The 22955-nt window shown below is 45.8% G+C and overlaps 1 protein-coding gene across 1 annotated transcript in view; it reads left to right on the forward strand.

Annotated features, from left to right (window-relative positions):
* The window catches only part of LOC126540146 (galactosylceramide sulfotransferase-like), a 73887-nt gene extending 52091 nt beyond the window's left edge, over nucleotides 1–21796 (forward strand). The window contains exon 5 of the mRNA XM_072286579.1: nucleotides 21638–21796. Within this exon, the coding sequence (XP_072142680.1) occupies nucleotides 21638–21796 (159 nt within the window). The remainder of the gene's footprint in view (nucleotides 1–21637) is intronic.
* The last annotated feature ends 1159 nt before the right edge of the window (nucleotides 21797–22955 follow it).

Below are 22955 nucleotides of genomic sequence, written 5' to 3' on the forward strand. Positions count from 1 at the left end.
GCGTAGCCAGGGGGGGGGGGCTTATGGGGCTTCAGCCCCCCCCCCCCCCCCGAAATTTTTTCGTGCTGTCTTGCGCCGCCGACCAAAACAACTCCCGGCGCTGGAAATCATGCTCGATTTTCTCTAGAATGACCTTAATTCACGCTCGAAAAGACATTTCAGCGCGAACATTGCGAGATCGGGCTGGGTTTCGCAGCAACGCCCATGCTTCGGGAGTCACATATCGTAACGCAAGGAGCCCCACCGAGCACAAAATTTTGAGGGCGTTTTGATGGCGAGCGGGCTCGTCTCGGCATCTCGCGGAGGCCGCGGAATCTACGGAGCGCTCAAATTTCAATTCTGAAACGTTGTCGGTATAAAGCTCATAACATTTTGATGCGAAAGGTGCATTGACATTTCTAAAGTCGTGCTTTAGATTTTCAATTACGGTACTTTGTGGGTTTAATGCTGTTGTAAACATTTGACGCCAAAGGTGCATCGACTTCTATAAAGTAGTACATCGGGCCATACAACGAGACAAGCCAAATCAACATACTATCAGACAAGTTGACAAAGCACGCAGCGAGGTCTGGTGAGACAAAGCGTTGTGGTGGTTCATTTGTGCCGTCAGGTCACAAAAAAGAATATGAACATTTCTTTTTCACCTGCGCCAAAGCATACATGTCAAGACACTAAATCCACCATTGTAACTAAGTTCTTATTTATTTTTCTACCTAGACTTTTATTCGCGAGGATACATTGAGCCTCTTTTTTTTTTCTTTTGTTCTCGTAACCCGCGGGCTGCCGATCCAGCCAGAGCGCATTCGTTTTTCTCCTGCTGCATCGACAACCGCGCTGCGCACTTGGATGCGCGTTCGTTTTTCTCTGGCCGAGTGCATTTTCGCATGGCAGAGTTTTGGACGTTTTCTGGCTAGCAGACGAGAAAAAGAAACAATGCATAGTCGCTCGCCGCCAGCACTGCGGGGGCTCGACGGATCGCAACGCGTTCGCTTGAGCGCAACCTCTCCGGAAAATTTTGTCTCGCCGGTGTAGGGTACCGAGCAGTATGCGTATGGTTTTCTGTGGACCAAGCGTCACACGTTTTCTTCGATATTCCTTCGGCAGCCACACTAGGTGCCCAAAGTAAGCATTTGATTGTAGCCAACATGATTTCCTTTGCGTTACTATATTTCGCCGCCCCCCGCCCCAAAAAAGAAAAAAAGAAGACATTGTTGCGGCGCAGCGAATTGTCGCATGGTGAAAGTTCGATTTTGTTACTTCTTTTACGGAAAGTAACGAGCCACGGGACGCTTCAGTTGCCGGATACTATTGCGATAGCAGCTATATGAAGACTCCAGAAGCATTCCTGCCGTTGCCCTCATGTTCCGTATAAATAAAGGCCAAGGGCGATAACATCGTGGCCGCGCGCCTCATGCTCTATGTGCGAATGAAAGCGGGGGTGGGGGGAGGAGGAGGGGGTGAGCTGACGATGAGTCTTGTGTGCGCAAGGGAGAAAAGTGGGGAGGAAGCGCGCCGCCTTCCGTCGCACGCGATACATTTTGGGAGTGAAGGAAGGGGGGGGGGGTGCTGTGATCTGTGAATCTGTGGTTGCGCAACCAGTTTATTTGCCTTGTTTGACGCATTATATATAGTGACTTTTTCTTAGGTACGTAGATTTATTGGAGACTTATACGTATATTTAAATATCTTGTTGCGAGGTTTCGTGTCTATGCGCAGTGAACTTTGTTTCCAGTGACAATTTTTTGCCCTGTATCAAGCTGTATCTTCACATTTGTATATTCCAATGTATCTTCGCATTTCTAATGTACGAAGGCGAGTCAATTGAAAGTGAGACAACCCGCCCCGCGCAATAATGGTTCGGTTCATTATTTTCGAGGCATGCGCGTAGCACATACGCATCTCATTTACAAGTGACATGCAGAGGTGAGGTTAAATGTTCTTTAATGCTCTCATACACTGGGTTGAACATGGTTGCGTGACATAATGGACACTCCAAAAGTTGAACAGCTTGGTGTCGTGAGGTTTTTGACAAATGAAGATGTTTCCCAAGAAGAAATTATTCGCCGTATGGCTGCCGTATGCGTTGAACATTGTGTTTCATTGGCCACTGTTAAGCGTAGTAGCAAACTGTTCAAAGAAGGACGTGAAAGTTACAAAGACGATACATGGCCGGGCCAAAGCCACCGTGCAATCACCCCCAACACAACTGAAAAGGCCGTGGTTGCTCAGTGGCTATGGTGTTGGGCTGCTGAGCACGAGGTCGCGGTATCGAATCCCGGTCACGGCGGCTGCATTTCGATGGAGGCGAAATGCGAAAACACCCGTGTATTTGGATTTAGGTGCACGTCAAAGAACGCCAGATTTGGGTGGCGCCTTTTTGTCTGCAATTGTGACAGGGGATGACTCATGGTGCCCCTACTACTAGCCTGAAACACTACGGCAAAGCTTACAATGGAAACATTTGAATTCACCACTTCCAAGGAAATCAAAGGCCGTCATTTCTGCCGCAAAAGTGTTGACTTCTTTTTAGATTGTTAGGGGCCATTATTGATCGAATTTTCTAAACCTGGAGATACTCTAAATCGTTTCAGATATTGTGAAAGGTCGTATCGGCTGCCTGTCGCAATCAAGAACAAACGACGTGGAAAATTGAGCATTGGGAACATCTTGCTTCACGACATTGCCCGTTCCCACGTCGGTGATGAGGTTAATACAAAACTGGCAAAGTTCAAGTGGGAAACGCTGCAACATCCCTCATGCAGTCCAGACCTGTTGCCTTGCGTCTTCCACATTTGGTAAAATTTAAAAAACTGCTCAAGGGAACCAGATTCGTGTCGGGGAGATGACGTGTAGTCAATTACAGATTTTTGAGGCAGCAGCCCAAGGAGTTTTATGAGACGGGAATTACGCGACTCGTTAGTAGGACAAGTGTCTAAATACTCATGGTGACTACTTTTAAATAAAGTACCCCGTTTGTCATATATTCGCATTGGCTCACTTTCATTTGACTCGCCCTCGTATATATTGTAGAACTCCTGCTTTTTATATGTGCTCTCTGTTGCGACTATAATTTCCGAGCAATTACTCGCAATACACAACCGGTGACAGCTGCTCCTGCGCAATACATTCTAACAAAGGACAGCGTCATTGAGATTTTCCCCTGGTCGTTGCATATGTACGAAAATGTAAACAAGGTTGTTGAATGACAGACACACACACACACACACACTCACACACACACACACACACACATATATATATATATATATATATATATATATATATATATATATATATATATATATATATATATATATATATATATATATATTTATCCCTCGACTAATTCTATAAGGGGAGGCCGAGCTGCAAAGTGAGCCCCCCACGAACGAAATTTCTGGCTACGCCACTGGTACCACGAATATTTTGATGAAGCGACAATAGATTTCGCATAACTTGATCAGCCTGTTTATCGCTCAGCAAATCAAATTCAGGGATTGATTTCCCCCATTTACGATTTATATAGCGAAAACGATCTGGACAGAACTCATGTCACGATGTCTGTCGACGGTAATACGAACAGCATTCGAGCAAGGTAGCGCCGAACCATATTCCTGAAGTGACGTTTAATTAACGCATGTAATGGTAATTTTGAGACATTTGTTGCTTTGGCTGTACGCCACATACTTCGATATAGTGCCCGTGTGTTCTGAACGTGAATTGCCAAGGTCACCCGTGAGCATGATGTCATGGCGATGGCTGCATCACGCCGCAATAGAGATGATTGAACGACGAAGAAAGAATAATGATGTCGAATGGATTACAAAGGCAGCCTAACGACGACAGTATGATGGCGATGAGATGTCTGTTCCTAAATTTAAGGATATTGTAACGGCAACACGAGGACAGTGAGGTGACGGCGAAAGTATGATGAGAACTGCTTAAAGGGACACTAAAGGCAAATACTAAGTCGACGTGGACTGTTTAAATACATTTTCAGAAACCTCACAATGCTTGCTTCATGCCAAGAAAAGACATTTTTTACGATAAAATTGCATCTGAAGGATCCGAATACCTTTTTCGAAATTCAAGCCTCCCGCCACCCAACCAAGGGAGTGGTGACGTTGCACACGCCATCACCGCCCTTTGCTGCCGTCAGTGAGTGATACGGCGCCCGACGGGCGGCGGAATCGAGACAAGACACAACGGTGGATTCGCCGCTGCAGCTGCTTTTTGGTCAAATGGCGTAGACGGTTCGGGCAACACTCGACATCGCATTGAAGTTGAATTCTCTGCTACTTGCAGTTTGTGCGAGTTTCGCGAGCCAGCAAAACCAGCGCAGCACTACACGATCAGCAAAGTACTGAAACGTGGAAGCGTGCACGGCGCAGAGTCGAGGGAAAACGATACCTTTCGACCAACTTTGTCGTTCTCAACGGTAATTTCAACGAGTTCTTTTTTCTAAACATGAAATGGAACTGAAAAAGTTGCACTTTATTTGATCTCATCACACAATATGAGGGCATTTTTGCAACGAGTAGTTGAGTACTAGTGACTGAATTTATTTGGGGAGTGCTTTCGTCATCGGGCAAGTGCTTGAAAGTCTCTGGGGAGTCTGTCATCATGTTCTGCATTGACCTCTATGTCTCGGTTATTAAAGCTCTGTTCGCAATAATATTGACGCCTTAGCGGTTGTCGAGCACTAATCTATCACTTCAGCTTGACTTAGTATTTGCCTTTAGCGTCCCTTTAGAAGAGCGGGGAATGACGACAGTGGTCCGACCGTGTCCGCATGACAACACTGGTATGACAAAGCATGCATGATGGCGCATTACTGACGATGACGCAATGACGACGACGGCATGACAACGGCAGCATAATCACGATTGAAAGGCGACAACATGATTACAATAGATTGACAAACAATGAATGATGTCGACGAACGGACGAAGACGGTATGGCGACGACGGGTTGATGACAATGGGACGTCCTCACTGAACTGATGACGACAGTGAAACGACAGCATGAGAAGCCTAGTTGAATAAATGATGGCACGATTGAATCAATTTCGAATGATGGCAGGTATGATTTAAATAAAATAACGAAGGGAGACTTATGGTGCGCGATCGACGAAGATGGTATGACGATGGCATGGCCACAAGGCACTGATGTTATTGAAGTGGTGACAATAATAAGAAGATAGCCTAACGACGGTGGCACGATGGCAGTCGAATGATGAAGCTGGAATGACGACGATGCCACAACCACGATGGCATTACGACAACGAACACATACCTAGTGGCCCAAGAAATTAGACAATTTATGCCACTAAATCGGACCAAAATGCATGACGATGACAGCATGAGGAAACTTAGAAGTGTGATGGTTTGAGCTTGTTGGTTTTACATTTTAGGTTGTGTGGTGCAGCGCGAGGCAGGGACAAGGGATGCAAGAAAAACGAGGACAAACGCTTACTACCAACTGAAATTTTATTGGCTGGTGCAAGGTGCTATATATAAAAAACAAAAGGAAAGCTACATAAAAAAATGTCAATTTTTCATTTTTTATTTTTTGCACATATATCTTTTATGTAGTTTTCCCTTTGTTCTTTATATATAACACCTTGCACCAGGCAATAAAATTTTAGTTGGCAGTAAGAGCTTGTCCTCGTTTTTCTTGCGTCCTTTGTCCCTCCTTCGCGCTGTACCACACAATCTAGCATGAGGAATGTCAGATCACGAAGATGGGATGCGATTGGACGACCACGACGGCAAGGGCGTCCCGATGGCAGTGTGACAAAGAATGAATGACCACAGTGTGATGACGGTGGTGTGACGATCAAGGCATGACGAAAGTCGGAGGCATAGCTGGAATAAAGACGGGGCGATGACCGTGAGGGCATCATGACCAGAAGCCCATACCTAATGGCCAAAGTTATTAGACAGCTTGGGCCATTGAGTGCTGAGTAGATGGCCGGCAGACGATGGAATGACCGCTACAGCATCGCGGTCAGGAGCACCTAGTAGCCTAGTAGCTCACCTAGTAGTTCATGCAAAAGACAAATTGGGTCACTGACTCGGCATTAGAGAATAGATAGATAGATAGATAGATAGATAGATAGATAGATAGATAGATAGATAGATAGATAGATAGATAGATAGATAGATAGATAGATAGATAGATAGATAGATAGATAGATAGATAGATAGATAGATAGATAGATAGATAGGCTGAAGCAGGCATTCAATGTTATTCGTATTAAAAAATTGTCTAATGCAGCCATACTTAGACGCTCTTTCTCTTGCAATAAAAGACGTTTTATACACAGTGTAATTTACTCATTCCGTTTTCGGAGGGATTCTAGCTGTGTATTTGCAGTCACTAGCTGAAAAATACTGTCCAACGCGATTTGAGTGTAAAGGCACCAGTACATGGTATATATTGCTTGGGAATTGGAACTGAGTTCTTGCACTCATTGTATATATTTGCACTTATTAAGATATAGAAGGAATTTAAAGCAGCTAGGGCAATTATGCACCATTGCACCATTCTGTATAGTATGATAATAAGTATTATCACACCATGACAGCAGCCACTCAAGAAACTTCACTCGCAGAGAAAACGGCTCAAGTCCTCAACTTCGAAGTGTCTGTTTGTGCAAAGTATGGTGAATATAGGCAAAATGAGACCGGGAGGGAAAACGTCTTATTAAAAGAAAGCTGCCTGTGCGGACCGTGTGCCATTGTTATCGGAGTTTGATAAAACTATCATCATCAGCAATGGCTCGAGCATCGTCCGTTCTTCCATAGGTGGCCCCGTTACCGCTAGCCATTCAAGCGTAGCATTTCACTTCTCTTCTGTCGTAATGGGGAGGCCGCGTTTACGGGGGTATAAGTCATTGGTTAAGGGGGTATGGGCCATTCATTAGTGAGTGAAGAAACCTTATTGTAGGTCCGTTGACGACGCGAATTCGTCACGCACCTGGCTAGTCCGACGACGGAACCGGCAAGTCTAGCCCACTAGCCAGGTCGCGGGCACGCCGGACAGCCAGCATTTGCATGTGTAGAGTGGAGCTACGAAGAAGCGAGTCCCATTTGATAAACTTGGGGTCTGTCGACCCGCACTCCCCGAGCGTGTGTGCTAGAGTGGAGATCTGTACGCAGAACGGGCAGGCGTCGTCGCGATATACGTCGGGGTAAGCCTCGTGCAGAACGGACAGACACAGATATATGCTGGTCGATAGAAGTGTAAGCGAAAGGGCGTTTGCCCTGTTCAACTTGGGGTGAGGGGGTAGAAAGGCACCTCCAGACATGAAGAGGAATTGAATAACCTCGTGGTGAGTTGCGGGAGCCTCCGTGTGGCCGTAGGGAGGAGGGCAGTGGGCGCTCCTTAGAGAGGAGGGGCGGTCCTTGAGGTCACGTGCAGCCTCGTGAGCAGATTCATTGAGGTTCAGGGGAGCACCCTCATATGGACTCGAGCAGCTAAGAATACGAGCAGCTTGCTTGGCGATGCAACCCTTCTGAAAAGCCCGAATTGCCGTTTTGGAATCGCTATAGATCTCGGACCTATAGATCTCGGATCTATAGGGTAAGAGGGAAAATAGAGGGTAAGAGGAAAAATAGAGGAATTCCAGATCAGATCAAGCTACAGAACAGGTATACGGCTTTAACTCAGGAAGAGGACCTTAGTGTTGAAGCAATGAACGACAATCTTGTGGGCATCATTAAGGAGTGTGCAATGGAAGTAGGTGGTAACTCCGTTAGGCAGGATACCAGTAAACTATCGCAGGAGACGAAAGATCTGATCAAGAAACGCCAATGTATGAAAGCCTCTAACCCTACAGCTAGAATAGAACTGGCCGAACTTTCGAAGTTAATCAACAAGCGTAAGACAGCTGACATAAGGAAGTATAATATGGATAGAATTGAACATGCTCTCAGGAACGGAGGAAGCCTAAAAATAGTGAAGAGGAAACTAGGAATTGGCAAGAATCAGATGTATGCGTTAAGAGACAAAGCCGGCAATATCATTACTAATATGGATGAGGTAGTTCCAGTGGCTGAGGAGTTCTATAGAGATTTATACAGTAACAGTGGCACCCACGATGATAATGGAAGAGAAAATAGTCTAGAGGAATTCGAAATCTCAAAGGTAACGCCGGAAGAAGTAAAGAAAGCCTTGGGGGATATGCAAAGGGGGAAGGCAGCTGGGGAGGATCAGGTAACAGCAGATTTGTTGAAGGATGGCGGGCAGATTGTTCTAGAGAAACTGGCCACCCTGTATACGCAATGCCTCATGACTTCGAGCGTGCCGAAATCTTGGAAGAACGCTAACATAATCCTAATCCATAATAAAGGGGACGCCAAAGACTTGAAAAATTATAGACCGATCAGCTTACTTTCCATTGCCTACAAACTATTTACTATGGTAATCGCAAATAGAATCAGGAGCACCTTAGACTTCTGTCAAGCAAAGGACCAGGCAGGGTTGCGTAAAGGCTACTCAACAATAGATCATATTCACACTATCAATCAGGTGATAGAGAAATGTGCGGAATATAACCAACCCTTATATATAGCTTTCATTGATTACGAGAAAGCGTTTGATTCTGTCGAAACCTCAGCAGTCATAGAGGCATTACGGTATCAGGGTGTAGACGAGCCGTATGTAAAAATACTCAAAGATATCTATAGCGGCTCCACAGCCACCGTAGTCCTCCATAAAGAAAGCAACAAAATCCCAATAAAGAAAGGTGTCAGGCAGGGACATACGATCTCTCCAATGCTATTCACAGCGTGTTTACAGGAGGTATTCAGAGACCTGGAATGGGAAGAATTGGGGATAAAAGTTAATGGAGAATACCTTAGTAACGTGCGATTCGCTGGTGATATTGCCTTGCTTAGTAAATCAGGGGACCAATTGCAATGCATGCTCACTGACCTGGAGAGGCCAAGCAGAAGAGTGGGTCTAAAAATTAATCTGCAGAAAACTAAAGTAATGTTTAACAGTCTCGGAAGAGAAGAGTCGTAAGGGAATACATCTACTTAGGGCAGGTAGTGACGGCGGATACGGATCATGAGACGGAAATAATCAGAAGAATAAGAATAGGCTGGGGTGCGTTTGGCAGGCATTCTCAGATCATGAACAGCAGGTTGCCATTATCCCTCAAGAGAAAAGTGTATAATAGCTGTGTTTTACCAGTACTCACCTACGGGGCCGAAAGCTGGATGCTTACGAAAAGGGTTCTACTCCAATTGAGGACGACGCAACGAGCTATGGAAAGATGAATGATAGGTGTAACGTTAAGGGATAAGAAAAGAGCAGATTGGGTGAGGGCACAAACGCGAGTTAATGCCATCTTAGTTGAAATCAAGAAAAAGAAATGGGCATGGGCAGGACATGTAATGAGGAGAGAAGATAACAGATGGTCATTAAGGGTTATGGACTGGATCCCAAGGGAAGGGAAGCGTAGCAGGGGGCGGCAGAAAATTAGGTGGGCGGATGAGATTAAGAAGTTTGCAGGGACGGCATGGCCACAATTAGCACATGACCGGGGTTGTTGGAGAAGTATGGGAGAGGCATTTGCCCTGCAGTGGGCGTAACCAGGCTGATGGTGATGATGATGATGATAGATCTCGGACCCACGACCGCCTAGTAGGGTGAGGTCGATGGCGGTTTGCTCGGCGACTCCAGCGTCTGAAGTGCGAATGCAGGCGCTATTGGAAATCTTGCCGCTGGAGTCGACCACAACGACGACAACGCTCCTCCCATCTAAGTACTCCGCGGCGTCGATGAAACGTGCTCTAATGTATTGTTGCTTCATCTGTTTGCGGCTCGCTGGTGCCCTGGCGTTGGGTCTGCCCTCGTTGTGGACGGGATGGATGTTTCGGGGCACACTGGCCACTTCGAAATTGTCTCGAATGCACCTAGGGATCGTAGTATGGAAAATCTGGAGTCCTGCAGGGGCTAACCCCAGCTCTTCGAAGATGCGTTTACCTGCCGCTTTGGTGGTTAGGCGAGTGAGGTGCGCGCGTTTTTGGGCTTCGGCAATATGCTTGGCAGTGTTATGCACCCATAGCTTGAGGAGATCCTCGGTATGAGTCCTGATGGGTAGCCCGTGAGCCCTCTTGAATATTTTGCGGATGACAGCGGCGAGCTTGTCTCGCTAGGCTCTGAGCCAGTTGTCCATAGAAATCGTGTACGGGAAGTGGCATTGTACGGTGCCATTCATTGTCTTACGTGACGGACAGATTTAATATTGAAGCAAGGTAATTTTCAAGAATCCCAAGAAGCGATGCCGGGCGGGTGTTGCTAACCAGGCCACCAAGCAAACTCGAGACGTCGAACGCAAGCGACAACGGCGTCGTTTTCTCAGTCGCAGCCGAACGTGAATACAACCTCATTAAGAAACACAAAGATGTCAATCGTCAAACTAATCCAACCAATCGTCAAAACAATTGCTGCGCCCGCATCTCCTGTGGTGGGCCTTGATCCCAATTTCCGAAATTTGGATTAGTGTTTCGGCACATTCCATTCTAGCTGTAACTATGGGAAGACCACAAGTACATAGTGCATACTCCTAAGAAAGAGGCTGCCTACCGTGACCCTCAGCGACAGATGGCTCGTGAATGGCCTCGTTGTCGTAGGGCCGACGCCGAGCTGCGTGCCCGAGGCACGGAAACACGTCGGCAGCGTCGGAACGAAGAACCCGGGCTCCATGAACGATAAGCTCTAGAACGGCGTTAACGCGAAGAAGCAATCATTCTAAAAAAATGCATGACAAAACACATAAAGAAACCTCACGCGCGAAAACAAGAACAAGAAAAAGACTGGTGCAGCGAAAAGAAGAGCACTCATAAGCGAAAATGACGTGAAAGAATGGTGAAACAAAAATTTACAATATAGACTGCTTATGCAGTATGACTTGCATGCTCTAACATTGGTGTAACTAACAAAGCTTCTCTGTTCGACCATCTTCACGGACTGGAAGGGGCGGCGACATTTTTGAGCTTCCCGTTTCCTCTGTGCCACTTGCCAATTTCAGTGACGTGATAGTTTGCCCCAAATAAAAGTGTCTTGGTGCACTTTATTTAATTATAACACTGCGATACGGCGCGGCGCATCGGAAGAAAAAATGCATACTGGGGATCCGTCAGATGGCCGCCTGATAAAAAGAAGCAGAAATCATCTGACTTGTTTTCTCTTAGGAATACACAGCTCCCCTAAACGTGTTCTCTATGAACGGAAGTATTTCCGTTATTTCTTCCCTTCAATTGTCCATTTACACGAAATTAGAACTCACCAAGCTGACCTAACAAGTTTTGATGGGGCGCATTCTGTGCCATTGCTGTATATAGTATCCCATATCCTTGCCCCTGCTGGCGCTGAGCCGTGCTCCCGCAACGGTTGCAGAAGATAGTGCCAGCCTTTCCTCCTTTCCCTACAAGAACTGCTTCCCTCTCTCTCTCTCTCCGTGCTTTTGACTAGGATGATTCGGACGTACAATACAAGAGAACAACATTTACGTGCTGCATTTGTCGGAAAACGTTCAAAAAGGAACTGAAGCTGTCCTGATCCGGTATGACTTTAATAGAGCTGTACCGGATGTTTCGGCGTGCCGAATAAACACTGTGCAGAGGAATAAAGAGAAACCCGTTTAAACATACCAGTGGTATAAAAATATTCATAGCTCACGTCTATCTCACGTCATGAGGAAGAGAATCGAAGAAACGCTCTCACCTTGTCTTTAGATAAAATAATTTAAAAATTGGTTGCCTCATTTTACCTAACCCTACGCTATTTGGCTGCAGGGGATACTTACCTGGCTCTAAATAGGAGATGCATGGAGCCTCTGGGCCATACAAACACAGACCAGTAACCGGTTTCTGCCTCAGCAACCATGTAGTCATTTTCATTAAGGCCCGTCCTTTGAGAGCGTCGTCGTAAATGTAGCTAGCCGCGACATGGCTTCAGGATTCAAACGCTGTGTCGCTGTGCATGCTAAGCAACACAATAAGTGTCACTGGCTTTACACACTAAGAGAAATAATTCCCAATAGGAGTAAATCCCTCATCACCTAGCACACTCCCGAAATAGAATTTAATATACTCCATGGATACTGAGTTATAGTTAACTCCATCTCTCTCAAGGGTTTTGTGGTGTTCAAATAGGCGTAGATATTCACTCCTCTCAGCAAGTTTTTAGGTGTTCCAATTGAAGTGAATATTGCTTCATTTGCTGTAGGGGTATCGAAGTATCCTGTATGAAGTGAATATTGCATCATTTCTTGAAATTTTTAAGTGCTCCAATTGGAGTGAATATTACTTGCATGCTTAAATGGTTTTCGGTGTTTCATATGGAGTAAGTGCTACTCCATTTCTGAAGGGAGCTTCTCGATATCCTTCAACGCAATTTCTGCTTCATCGCCAGCAATGAAACGATGGCGCAGCTTTCGTGCCTTAGCTTTTCGACACTTACTATTGAATATGCGGTGAGCTGCAGGCGCTTTGTTTTGTGCCGGTAACAACAATTACCTTAAGTTATTTTGTTTTCCACCTTTCTAGCTATATTTTCTTAGGTTTGGAACTTATTTACAATACTTCTCTGGAGATTTATATAGTGTCGAAGTATAGTAAGAGCCTTTACCTACTCATGTAGTTAACCACCCTTTCTCCTCTAGGCAAATCTCTTCAATAACATAAATCGAAACGCTATTAGCAGAAATAGAACTCCCACAATATCGCTTTCACCTTCGCAGGAGCATGCAACATTTATAAGATTGAAGTTCGCAGTATTCAAGTTTTTGTTTGCGTTTCAACAGACGTTATGATTCAATGAAGAAAACAAAAATGACGGTTGTACGGTAGGAAGTGTATCTTATTATCTGTTTATTATTATTTTATTATTATTGCAACATCACACGAGAGACAAAGCATAGATGAAAACGCAGCATTCGAGGAACTTTACGCCTAATAACAGTGCATTCCTTGAAATGATACATATAATTTACCAATATAAAGTATATACCATACATCAACAAGGCCAAAAGTCCAACATATTGCACGTTGAATAAACAAGCGCACATGAGAATAACACAATCCAGATGATGAAAGGAAGCGCCGGCTGCACTGAAGAACAGAGCGATGCGCAGCCAAGACTAACAACAAATTAATTATTCCAGTGCACCATATAAAGTATCGTTCTGCTTAACTTGGAGATAACCACATTTGAGATAGGTCTAATCCACTTATGATGGTATTTCTTTAAATAAACAGCCTAGCATGGCAGTAAACCTTCAAACTTCTGCAAATCATTTTACTCAAAATAAGGGTTTGTGAGAAGTGCGTAGGTCATCCCAAATTGGATGGAGCTGGAGTCTTCCTAAATCATTGAGGACAGAAGTCCCGCAACTGCAACAAGTGAACACGCTCGCATGACGCGTACACAAAATTTCGCTGCCCAACCGACGTTCAGGTTATGCATCGTGCCTATTGACCATACCACATTTAGGTTGGCTGAATGGTCTCGTCCTCGCCTGCAGAGGGAGAACATTCAGGCACGCCAGCGGCAATGGTCACTCCGTTTTCCGGTGGCGTCAGTTTCCACCAAACCTGCCACATGCGTGTCGGACTGACGAGAGGCGGTGATTGTTCTCGCTTCTACAACTTGCTTGCTAGCCCCGTGCCTGGCGTCGCTTTGGAACCTGTTGTGCGTCTTTGCCAGATGACAAAACCTCACAAGTGCGTGAAAGCGCTGCTACCACGAAACCACATGCACATGGGCACACATATCACAGTACATCCACGAGTGTCGGAAATAAATTCACGTGTTTCATATTGTTTACGTTCCCACTGATGAAATAAAATTTGGCGCCGAGGAGTTTTAGAAGGTTGCGCGTCATAACTCGCTATATATCTCAGCTATAAGTTTTGTTTACAGTGCATGGAGCAAACGCCGTATTACTGCATTTCAAAGCACGAGGTTTTTGAACTAAGAAGCTCCAATTTGTAAATGGAGTGCTATGACATTCCCATTTTTTACTCCGTCATTTGGTTAAAGAGTTATATCATTGTTCTATCCTTTTTTGTTCTATGGGGGGGGGAGCAAATATATTGCGCTATGGAGTTTTACAACGTATTCAACCATGTGGCTCTGTAGTAGTATAACAATATAACCTAGAAAATAGTCCCTAGCCATTGAAGCTACACACGAACGAACGCACACCCCTGATTTTTGTATATGCAGACCCCCTTTTCATGACACAAAGATAGATATCACGTAAAAGGAAATACATTAAAGAACAGCTTCTATCGCAATACCACAAGCATTGATAAAGGCTTCTTCATCATTGTCACACACTATGCAGCATTTAACCTGGGCATGTGGAAGGGAGAAATATAAGTTTTCCACATCTGCGCTGAATGCACACCGGGCGTTCAACGAACTGTCTTTCCGGTACTTGCACAAAGTATTCTAGAGGAAAACGCGACTAGAGGGCCACATTGCTAAGCTTTTCAGTAAGGTTTTCCGCTATGTTGGCGATTGCGTTATATTTTGAAACAGTGACATTCATCCCGAGGTTGTTCATGAAATTATGACGGTATTCAGGCAGCACGACATGGGCCTTGATTTTATTTCGAAGTGCTTAAAGATAAAGTGCAGTTTCTAGACCTGGGGTTAACCTTTCGTAAAAATCAGGTGCACTTGAAGTATGATCCCAAGTCGGTTAAGCCCATGTTGAACTATAGATATGGTCGTACTAAGGCGATGAAGCGGACTATTGTGAAGACTATCCTAAATGCTGCATTAAAGAAGTCGTGTTTTCATATGTCCGAGGCTGCTTTTTCTGATCAGGTAAATCATTTACTGGTCGCTGGTTACCCCAAAGTGATCATTTCATTAGTGCGTGAAAGTATGATTCGTGGCGTCAAGAGTATAAATGACCAAGGTTGTAAAACTGAATGAGAGGAAACAAGAAAAACGCAGAAGTGCCTTGTGCACACAAAATGGCGCATGGGCTGAAGAACGTAAGTTCAAGGTACAGCAGCAATATATGTTTTTCTGCGAGACATAAGATAGGTCACATATGCCCATTAGTTGATAATGTGCTGAAGGATAAGCAACCAAAGGGAAAGTTCACCGTCAACATTGTCAAAGGGTACATCACTAGTGTTAAGCAGGTTGCATATGACATTCATTTATCTTGTGGTATAGAGTACGTGGAACAAACGATGCGCTGTGTGAATGTTCGGCTTAGGGAGCATGAACTATGTCTTCAAGGGGTTGCGCCACTACATCTCCCGGAGCATTGCAAATCGGGCGCTTGTCACCCCTATTTAAAAAAACAAAAGAAATGTATTCTATAAACACGCGAGCAAATTGACAAGTGAAATCGCTGAGGCTTACAATTTAAAGATTAGGGACAAGGCATGTATCAGAGAACCGTCTGTCGCTCCTCATGACAAGGAACTGCGTTACATTTGTCACTTTTGATTATGTGTAAGTTGGTCACAGTTGACGTATATCTGCGTCTCGTGCATGTCATAGTTTTTGAACTGGCACTTATATACATGTAAGACATATCTTGAATAAAATATCAGTTCAGAGTCAGCGCTGTGTCGCCGTTCTTAACCTATTTTTGTTCTTTTAGTGCGTAGCACTGTTACGAACCTTACAACGAATCCCATCTGATTGGCCCAACATGCCGTCTTGATGTTCCCTTCCTCGCAGCCTCAAGAGGCTTCGATTGCAGGTATCATACGCGAGGAAATCCAGCGACTAGAAGTCTTTATAAACCGCCTCAGCCACATGCGATGAGCTACGCCGCTGTAACCCACTAACCTCCCCCCCCCCCCCCCCCCACTTCCGCGCCCACGTCGGTCCCCGTCGTAATTCCGTCGACAGCCACCGACGGCGCCGCAGCCTGTCAGCCCGCGCAGCACGCCTAGGAAAACAGACGTATGGTGTTCCCCCGACTACTGCACGCTGTTCTACCACTACGTGGAATCCGGTCACGTCTAACATCGACGCCAATACCACGAGATTAGCTTACGAGGGTTCACCGCCAACGCGCCGCGCAAGATGCAAGGCCAACGACCACGTGACATCAGCGACTACACCGCAGTTCCTGAGGGGAGACCTCAACGGCCTTCCCATTCACCTCCGCCAGGAGGCTACTTGCCACCGTTGCAATGCCCATACACTGGCCCATCCCGTGGCCGGTCCGTCAGCCCTGTTCCGGAAAACTGAAAGTGGCAACAGATGTAGGGCAAGTTGCTGTTCGTCGGAATACCTATGGTGATGCGACGCCGACAACGACGTAGCACGATTCACCTAGACGACGTAGCGACGACAGGCCGCTATGACTCGAGGCAATGAAAATGCCGCCGAGAAAAGAGTTGACTGCATGACGTCCCAATAGTAGGACAATGCGACACAGACATGACTCAACACCGCGACCTAACTCTAATCCAAGGCGAAGACAACCGATCTCAACATGCTCCTCGACCGTCACCAAGTCACCACCCTAGTAAACACAGGAACCAACTACTACGTCATCAGTGGATCCTTCGACGGGAAGGTAAACAAGTGATCATGGGGCGGCCGTTCCAGCACCAGAAAAAGTTCCAGCACCAGGAAGTTCTTGCACTGCGACCTTCGTTATTGCGCACGAATGCTCACAGGGCGTAATACTCAGCACGACTTCCTTAGTCAACACGTGACCGTCATTGACGAAATGTGTAAGTGGGTAATAACGGCCAAAGACCAGGCGATATCACCGGAAAGGACTTTCTCTTGCTGCGCCTTGAGAGTACTTAAAGATGAATTTAGCATCCCCCCTTGCGCCAGAGTCATAATTTCCGTCAGCGCCGAACCACCTGGACATATACAAGCCGTCGTCATGAATGGGTAGCGCCTTCTGCTCAACCGTGAAACTTGCGTCGCGAGGTGTGTCATCCAGTTACACGAATAAAAAGTGCATGAGATAGTCAGAAACTTCACGCACGAGTATAAACACCCGAACAAAGGCACAGACATCACATACGAGGAGAAGGCTACAGCAGTGAGTGATGCGTTTGTCCTCTCAGATTGTACTGAAGCTACGACGATGGGTGCGTTTTTCTGAAATAAATTTCGACGCCATTCCGACTATTCTTAGGGATAAGCAAGAATAGCTCAGAGGCCTCCTCCAGAAATACAAGGACTGCTTTTCATCGTGATCAAACAATCGATAACCCCGACATGTAGACATTACACCCGCCGTGTAGACAGTCCGAGAAACGCTAAATATTGCGTAATAAACAAAGAATGCAGCCCGGCCACTCCATCGGAGCTCATACCGAGTTACGGCTGGGCCAGGAGAAATCATAAGGCAACAAGTTGCTACCGACTACCTCGCCCGCTACGCCATATTGAAAGCACTGCCCAAAGCTAGTGAGTCCGAAAATAGCGTAATTCTTTGGCGAGAACATCACGGTAGGATATGGTGCCCCAGAAATCTTCTTCACCGACGGAGAAACAGTTCATACAGCGGAGCTGTCTCAAGCCATTCCGCAATACAACCAGACAAGTCACTGCAAGACGACCACCTGCCACTCTCAGACGAACGACCTCATGGAGCTCCTAAGGAAGACCCTCGGCGACAAGCGAGCGCTGTGCGCTGATAACGAGCACAAGACCCGCGATGCGCTCCTTCCGTACGTAACCTTCGCTTACAACATCGCCCGGTGCGAGACACAACGCACATGACGCAGTTCGAGTTGTTCTGTGGAAGAAAACTGGTGAAGACGCTCGGCACGATGCTACCGTACGTGACCGACGAAGGCAACCTCGACGTTGCCGCCTGTGTACAGGGCAGCGATGGAGCCCGAGAGCTCGCCCGCTTGCGCATCAAGAATCAGCAAAGGACTGACAACCGTCGTTAGAACCTTCGACGACGCTATATCAAATACAAACCTGATTACCGTATTCAGCTGTGGACTGCGATACGCCGACGTAAACTACGTGAAAAGCGACTTCGCGCTATTTTGTGCCATGCACGATCATCCGACTTATTGGCGCCCGGGAATATGGTCTAGTGTTTGATGCGATTTCGCTATCCCAACGTCGCCGCGTGCGTCCTCAAGTTGTCTACGAATTGGCTCTTCAACGCTTAAGTTCTGCGCGCGCTGAAAAACAATCGTGCTTGAATTTTCTGTTGCATCGCTTTTGTTTCTTTACGACCTATGCTTTCATTCGCTTTTGCGGTATTCGCATCATCTGGACTGTGCTTTTAAGAGGAGGGCATTTAATAGTGTACTTCTTTATCTTTTTCTTGTGACCGACTTTCACCGGCTAGCAAATGGTAAACATCATTACCCAAGGCAGCACCCAGCTGCATCTATATGAAAAATTCCAGATTTTTACAGCCCATTCTATCTCTTGTCTGTGCTGTCATCGAGCTTTTGTATTCACAGTGCATGTATGAGGCAAATGTTGTTATTCATTCTAGTACTGAACGAACAACTGATTGTTCACCCGCTATTACGCTGGACTCTTGAACGAATGCCATAAATGATCGACCCGTCTCACCTGACATCATATTTAGAGAATCAACGAGTGTGCTGCTTGTTTTGCTAGGCAGAGGTTCGTCGAGAAACCGTTCGTTCCATCACTTGCCCTGTGCAATAGATGTTGTTCAGGGTGACGACAAAATTACAAAAAGCCTGCACATCCTACAATCTGTTGGAATCGACGTTAGCGGAAGCAGTGGGCTGGGAGCCTACGAAATTAATAAAACGACCATGAGACCACCAAGGCATAGGCGGCTGCTTCATAACCAACATGACACGCATGTCATGACCTAAAATTTACATTCGTCATACACACTTTCTTTAAGTATTTTATTTACAGTAGGCAATATACAAAGCTCACTGCAGGGGCAGGGCCTGAAGGCAACACCAGCTAACAAATGTTAAACATCATTACCCAGGGCGTGACCCAGCTGCATCTATATGAAAAATTCCAGATCCTTATAGCCGATTCTATCTCTTGTCTGTGCTGTCATCGAGCTTTTTGTATTCAGAGTGAATGTATGAGGCGAATTTTGTTATTCATTCTAGTACTGAACAAACAACTGAATGTTCACCCGCTATTACCCTGGACCCTTGGACGAATAGTATAAATGATCAACGTGCCTCACCTGCACATCATATTTAGACAATCAACGATTGTGCTCTCCGCTGTCATTGTGCTAAATGTTACCTGTTTTTCTTGGAAGAGGTTCGCCCAGAAACAGTTCGTTCTATCACTTGCGCTGTGCAATAATAGATGTTGTTCCCGGTCACTACAACATTACAAGAAGCCTGCGGATCGTACAATCTGTGGGAATCGAAGTTATCGGAAGCAATGTGCGGGGAGCCTACCAAGTTAACGATAAGACCATGAGACCATAGGCGGCGGCTTTATGACCTACATGACACGCATGTAATGACCTATCATTTAGATTCATCATACACTCTTGTAATACTATGCCAATTTTGGTACCGATTAGGTTTTCGAAACGACCATGAGAGCACCAAGACGCAGGCGGCTAGATAGGTACTGTCAAAATGACAAATGTTAGCCAAGAAATGCTTCGCATTTAGTGAAGGGGCTTTTTTATGGCTTGCTATGAAAACCGTCAAGGAGGGGGGGCTGCCGAGAGTGCCATGGGGCCAGCTAGAATAGATACAACAGATGCGGGGCTCAGCTGGAACAGGAATATATATATATTCAGCTGGAACAAGAATACAGAAGGGCAGCATTGAGTCGTGATATTTCATGTTGCTTTTTTCGGCCATTAATGTTTCGGTCATTTTGGTCTCTGTAGGTTTTTCCGCAAGACAGTTGTATGTCATGCCACCCCAACAGCCTTACTTACGTATGGAATTTAAAGATTCTTGCCCCAGCCGTGCTTTTTGCCATTGCTTGTTTGCAGCCCTAAGAAAATTCGCTCAATAGCGCCCGTAAATTAACAGGAGAGAATTTCGTCACTAGCGCTACGTATGCGTAAAAGTTGAATCTATTTCCGCCATTTCCGTCATTCTTGCATACAAGTTAGTTAAACAATAAAGATAGCTTCACTTGCTACCAATTCTAATATTTTATCGGTGCCCGTCGTTTGCTTTTATTCATTGCATAGATAGAAGAAGCCTTGCAGTCAATAAAGTTTATTTCTCTCATTATTCATAGCAAGTGTAAGTACCCGCAGTGTACATTTATGGCGCCGACTTTCAGAGTACACGGAAATATAATGCGGCAAGATCAACCATTTGGTATACTATAATGCCTTTCGTGTAATTAGAATTTTCAGTTTATTCAGTAATTCACGGATACGAACCTCTGCTCTTCCTGTTTGAGCTCTCCCTATTTTTCTCCCACGTCGTATCGCAGTAAGAATTAAATGAAAATGAGGTAGCGTAATTTCCAGCCATTTCGTCTTGCCGAATCTTACTGATCTCGCTGTCTTTGTTCTTTATTTCCTTACATTATTCAATGATAAGTAAGAAATAAGAACGGAGGGGACAGATTTCACGTATCAGCGACATAAGACACGAAGAGCTGGTGTTCGTGCTCTTTGCTTAAGGGAATTAAAGGTTCCAAGAAGCCCCACATTCAAGACACCAAAAGCGCTCACTTTGAGACTACTTCAAATGAATACATACCCAACACTCAAACGCCTACACTACTACATGGCGGAAAAATTCCCCTATACAGAGTGCGCGAACTGTAATGAATCACTTAACCTCAAACATGCGCTCTCGCCCTGCGGCCGAATCACCAATGCCGATTACACTTGGGACCTGGCCAGGTTTGAAGCTGCCATTCGCAGTCCGGATCTGGTTGAACAGCCTTGGGCAGTGCAGCAAGCCCGTGACGCGGCAGCGAAGCTCCGTCTTCCGGTCCCGACGTGTGATTAGCCCTTCAAGGGTCGCCGCATAGACTTGCAGGACACGATAAAATTTTCCATTCATCCATCTATCCATCCATCTATTCATCCCTAGACAGACTGCGGATCTCTTGCGCGTTAAAAAGAATGTTGGATTCTACAAAGCCTTTGCGGCTTTATACCTCCGCATGCCTGAGAGGCGGTCACTACCAGCTGGGCCACAAGATAACATGGTTGGCGATGCAAGAACGCCACGTACACAGAAAGCAATACCCCCTAAAGGAGGGGAGGAGAGCCGTCCTTGTCGCTCGACTGCTCATAGGACACTGGGACACGAAGACATTGTATTACGCTTGCATCATAGCACGATGATTTCTCTACTGCTTTTAATCTCTTTCCGCTGTTTATGCTGCCTAAATAAAAGTAAAAGCACATCGTTTCACACTCCTCCGTCAGCTACAATAATTTAAAGATCTCATACATTACTTGTGAACTGTGACTGTTGGCATTTTGCACGATGATAGAAGTTAACCAGACCTTAATAGCTTGCTACATAAGCTTCGTTTTATGGGTGTTTCCAATTTTAGTGCAACTATCTTTTGGACGCACGTAAAGTCTGCCTAGGGTCCTTCATTGTAGTTTCTTGTAGCCTAGACTATCAAAGTATGACCTTGCAGGATTGAGCTACTCAGGTGCTTAATAACATGCATACTCTTGTATTCTCTGCAGGTGCTGGTGTTCCGTGTCAAGAACGAGAGCTCAGAGGAATGCGTCCGCATGACGCTGCCCGAGCTAGTCTATACAGAGCGTCTGCGAAAGAAGCAGTTCGGGAACACAATGGCACGTCGCCCATGGCGGCGCCCTCTGTCACTGCAGATGGGCCGCTGATCCCTCGGCGCCCTCGCAATACGCTGTCGACCTCACGCTTTCCGCTGTGCGAGACCAAAAACTTTGGGTTGGAAGCGGAAAGAGTGAGAGGCGAAGCATTGCCCGAGCCATCGAGACAGTCTGCTTTCTTGCGGAATATTGTCGGCTGACATCACTTGACAACACCGTAGCGCGAAAACTTTGTCTGTGACGTGTCTATATGATGCGCCAATGCCCGTACACTGCTTCAGAAACAAATGCGACAATCGTGGAACATCTGATGCTGAATCACCGACCGAGGACATCTTAATAATATTGCCTCTGCGCGTTGTCGGCCGAAACGAAAATTGTTGCCCTCCCAGATACCAGTTGTTTCAATTTACACGAGAGGAAAATATGCTTCTTTGGACCTTCAAACTATAATCCAAGGCTATTCCGTTAAATACCTTATTTGGCGTGTTCGCTTGGACAAGTTACCTTCGAAGCTTTAGATGGTTTATTGGCCTACTTGTGCCTCGCGGAACTAATATAGAAGAAGCAAAAAGCAACCACACTTGTGGGCGCGGCCATTTATGTACACGCAACAACGCATCTGATCGTCCTATGTGGGCACATCCTTCCTCTGAAAGGCTATTAAAGCCGTGGAATCCTAGGAGACGCGGTCTGCTGTGAAGGGTCTCTTAATTATACCAAACACTTAAAAAAACTGATATATGCATTCTATATACCCAGAATGTGCCCAGGGCGACCCTTTCGCATGCAGAAAATTTGCTCTCCACACTGAAACTCCGGCCTAACATCTCTGCAAGGAACATCCCCTGGACGTATACGGCACCTACCAGAGATATCCGTATCATCGCGGTCGATGTAGAAATGACGCTTAGCGGATACCACTTGAGACCGTGCGAAATATATGTCACTGAGACAAGCTTCCTTTGGGCCGAGCTGTACGCTCTATATTGCGGTGGCTGTGCTCGTTGTTGGCGTGTTCCAAAACACAAGTGTGTGATCGACCAGTATGTTTACCGTCTGTACATTACCGTGATTTTTGGAAACAATAAATTGCGCTAACGTACCCAGAATGCCTCATCTAGGAGCGACACCCGTCGTATACTGCTACCATAGAATATGTAACGTCCCACGTTCGGAACAAACTATCGCAACTGCAACGTTTCAATGT

Source organism: Dermacentor andersoni, chromosome 2 (assembly GCF_023375885.2).
Source record: "Dermacentor andersoni chromosome 2, qqDerAnde1_hic_scaffold, whole genome shotgun sequence".
Classification (NCBI taxonomy): Eukaryota; Metazoa; Arthropoda; class Arachnida; order Ixodida; family Ixodidae; genus Dermacentor; species Dermacentor andersoni.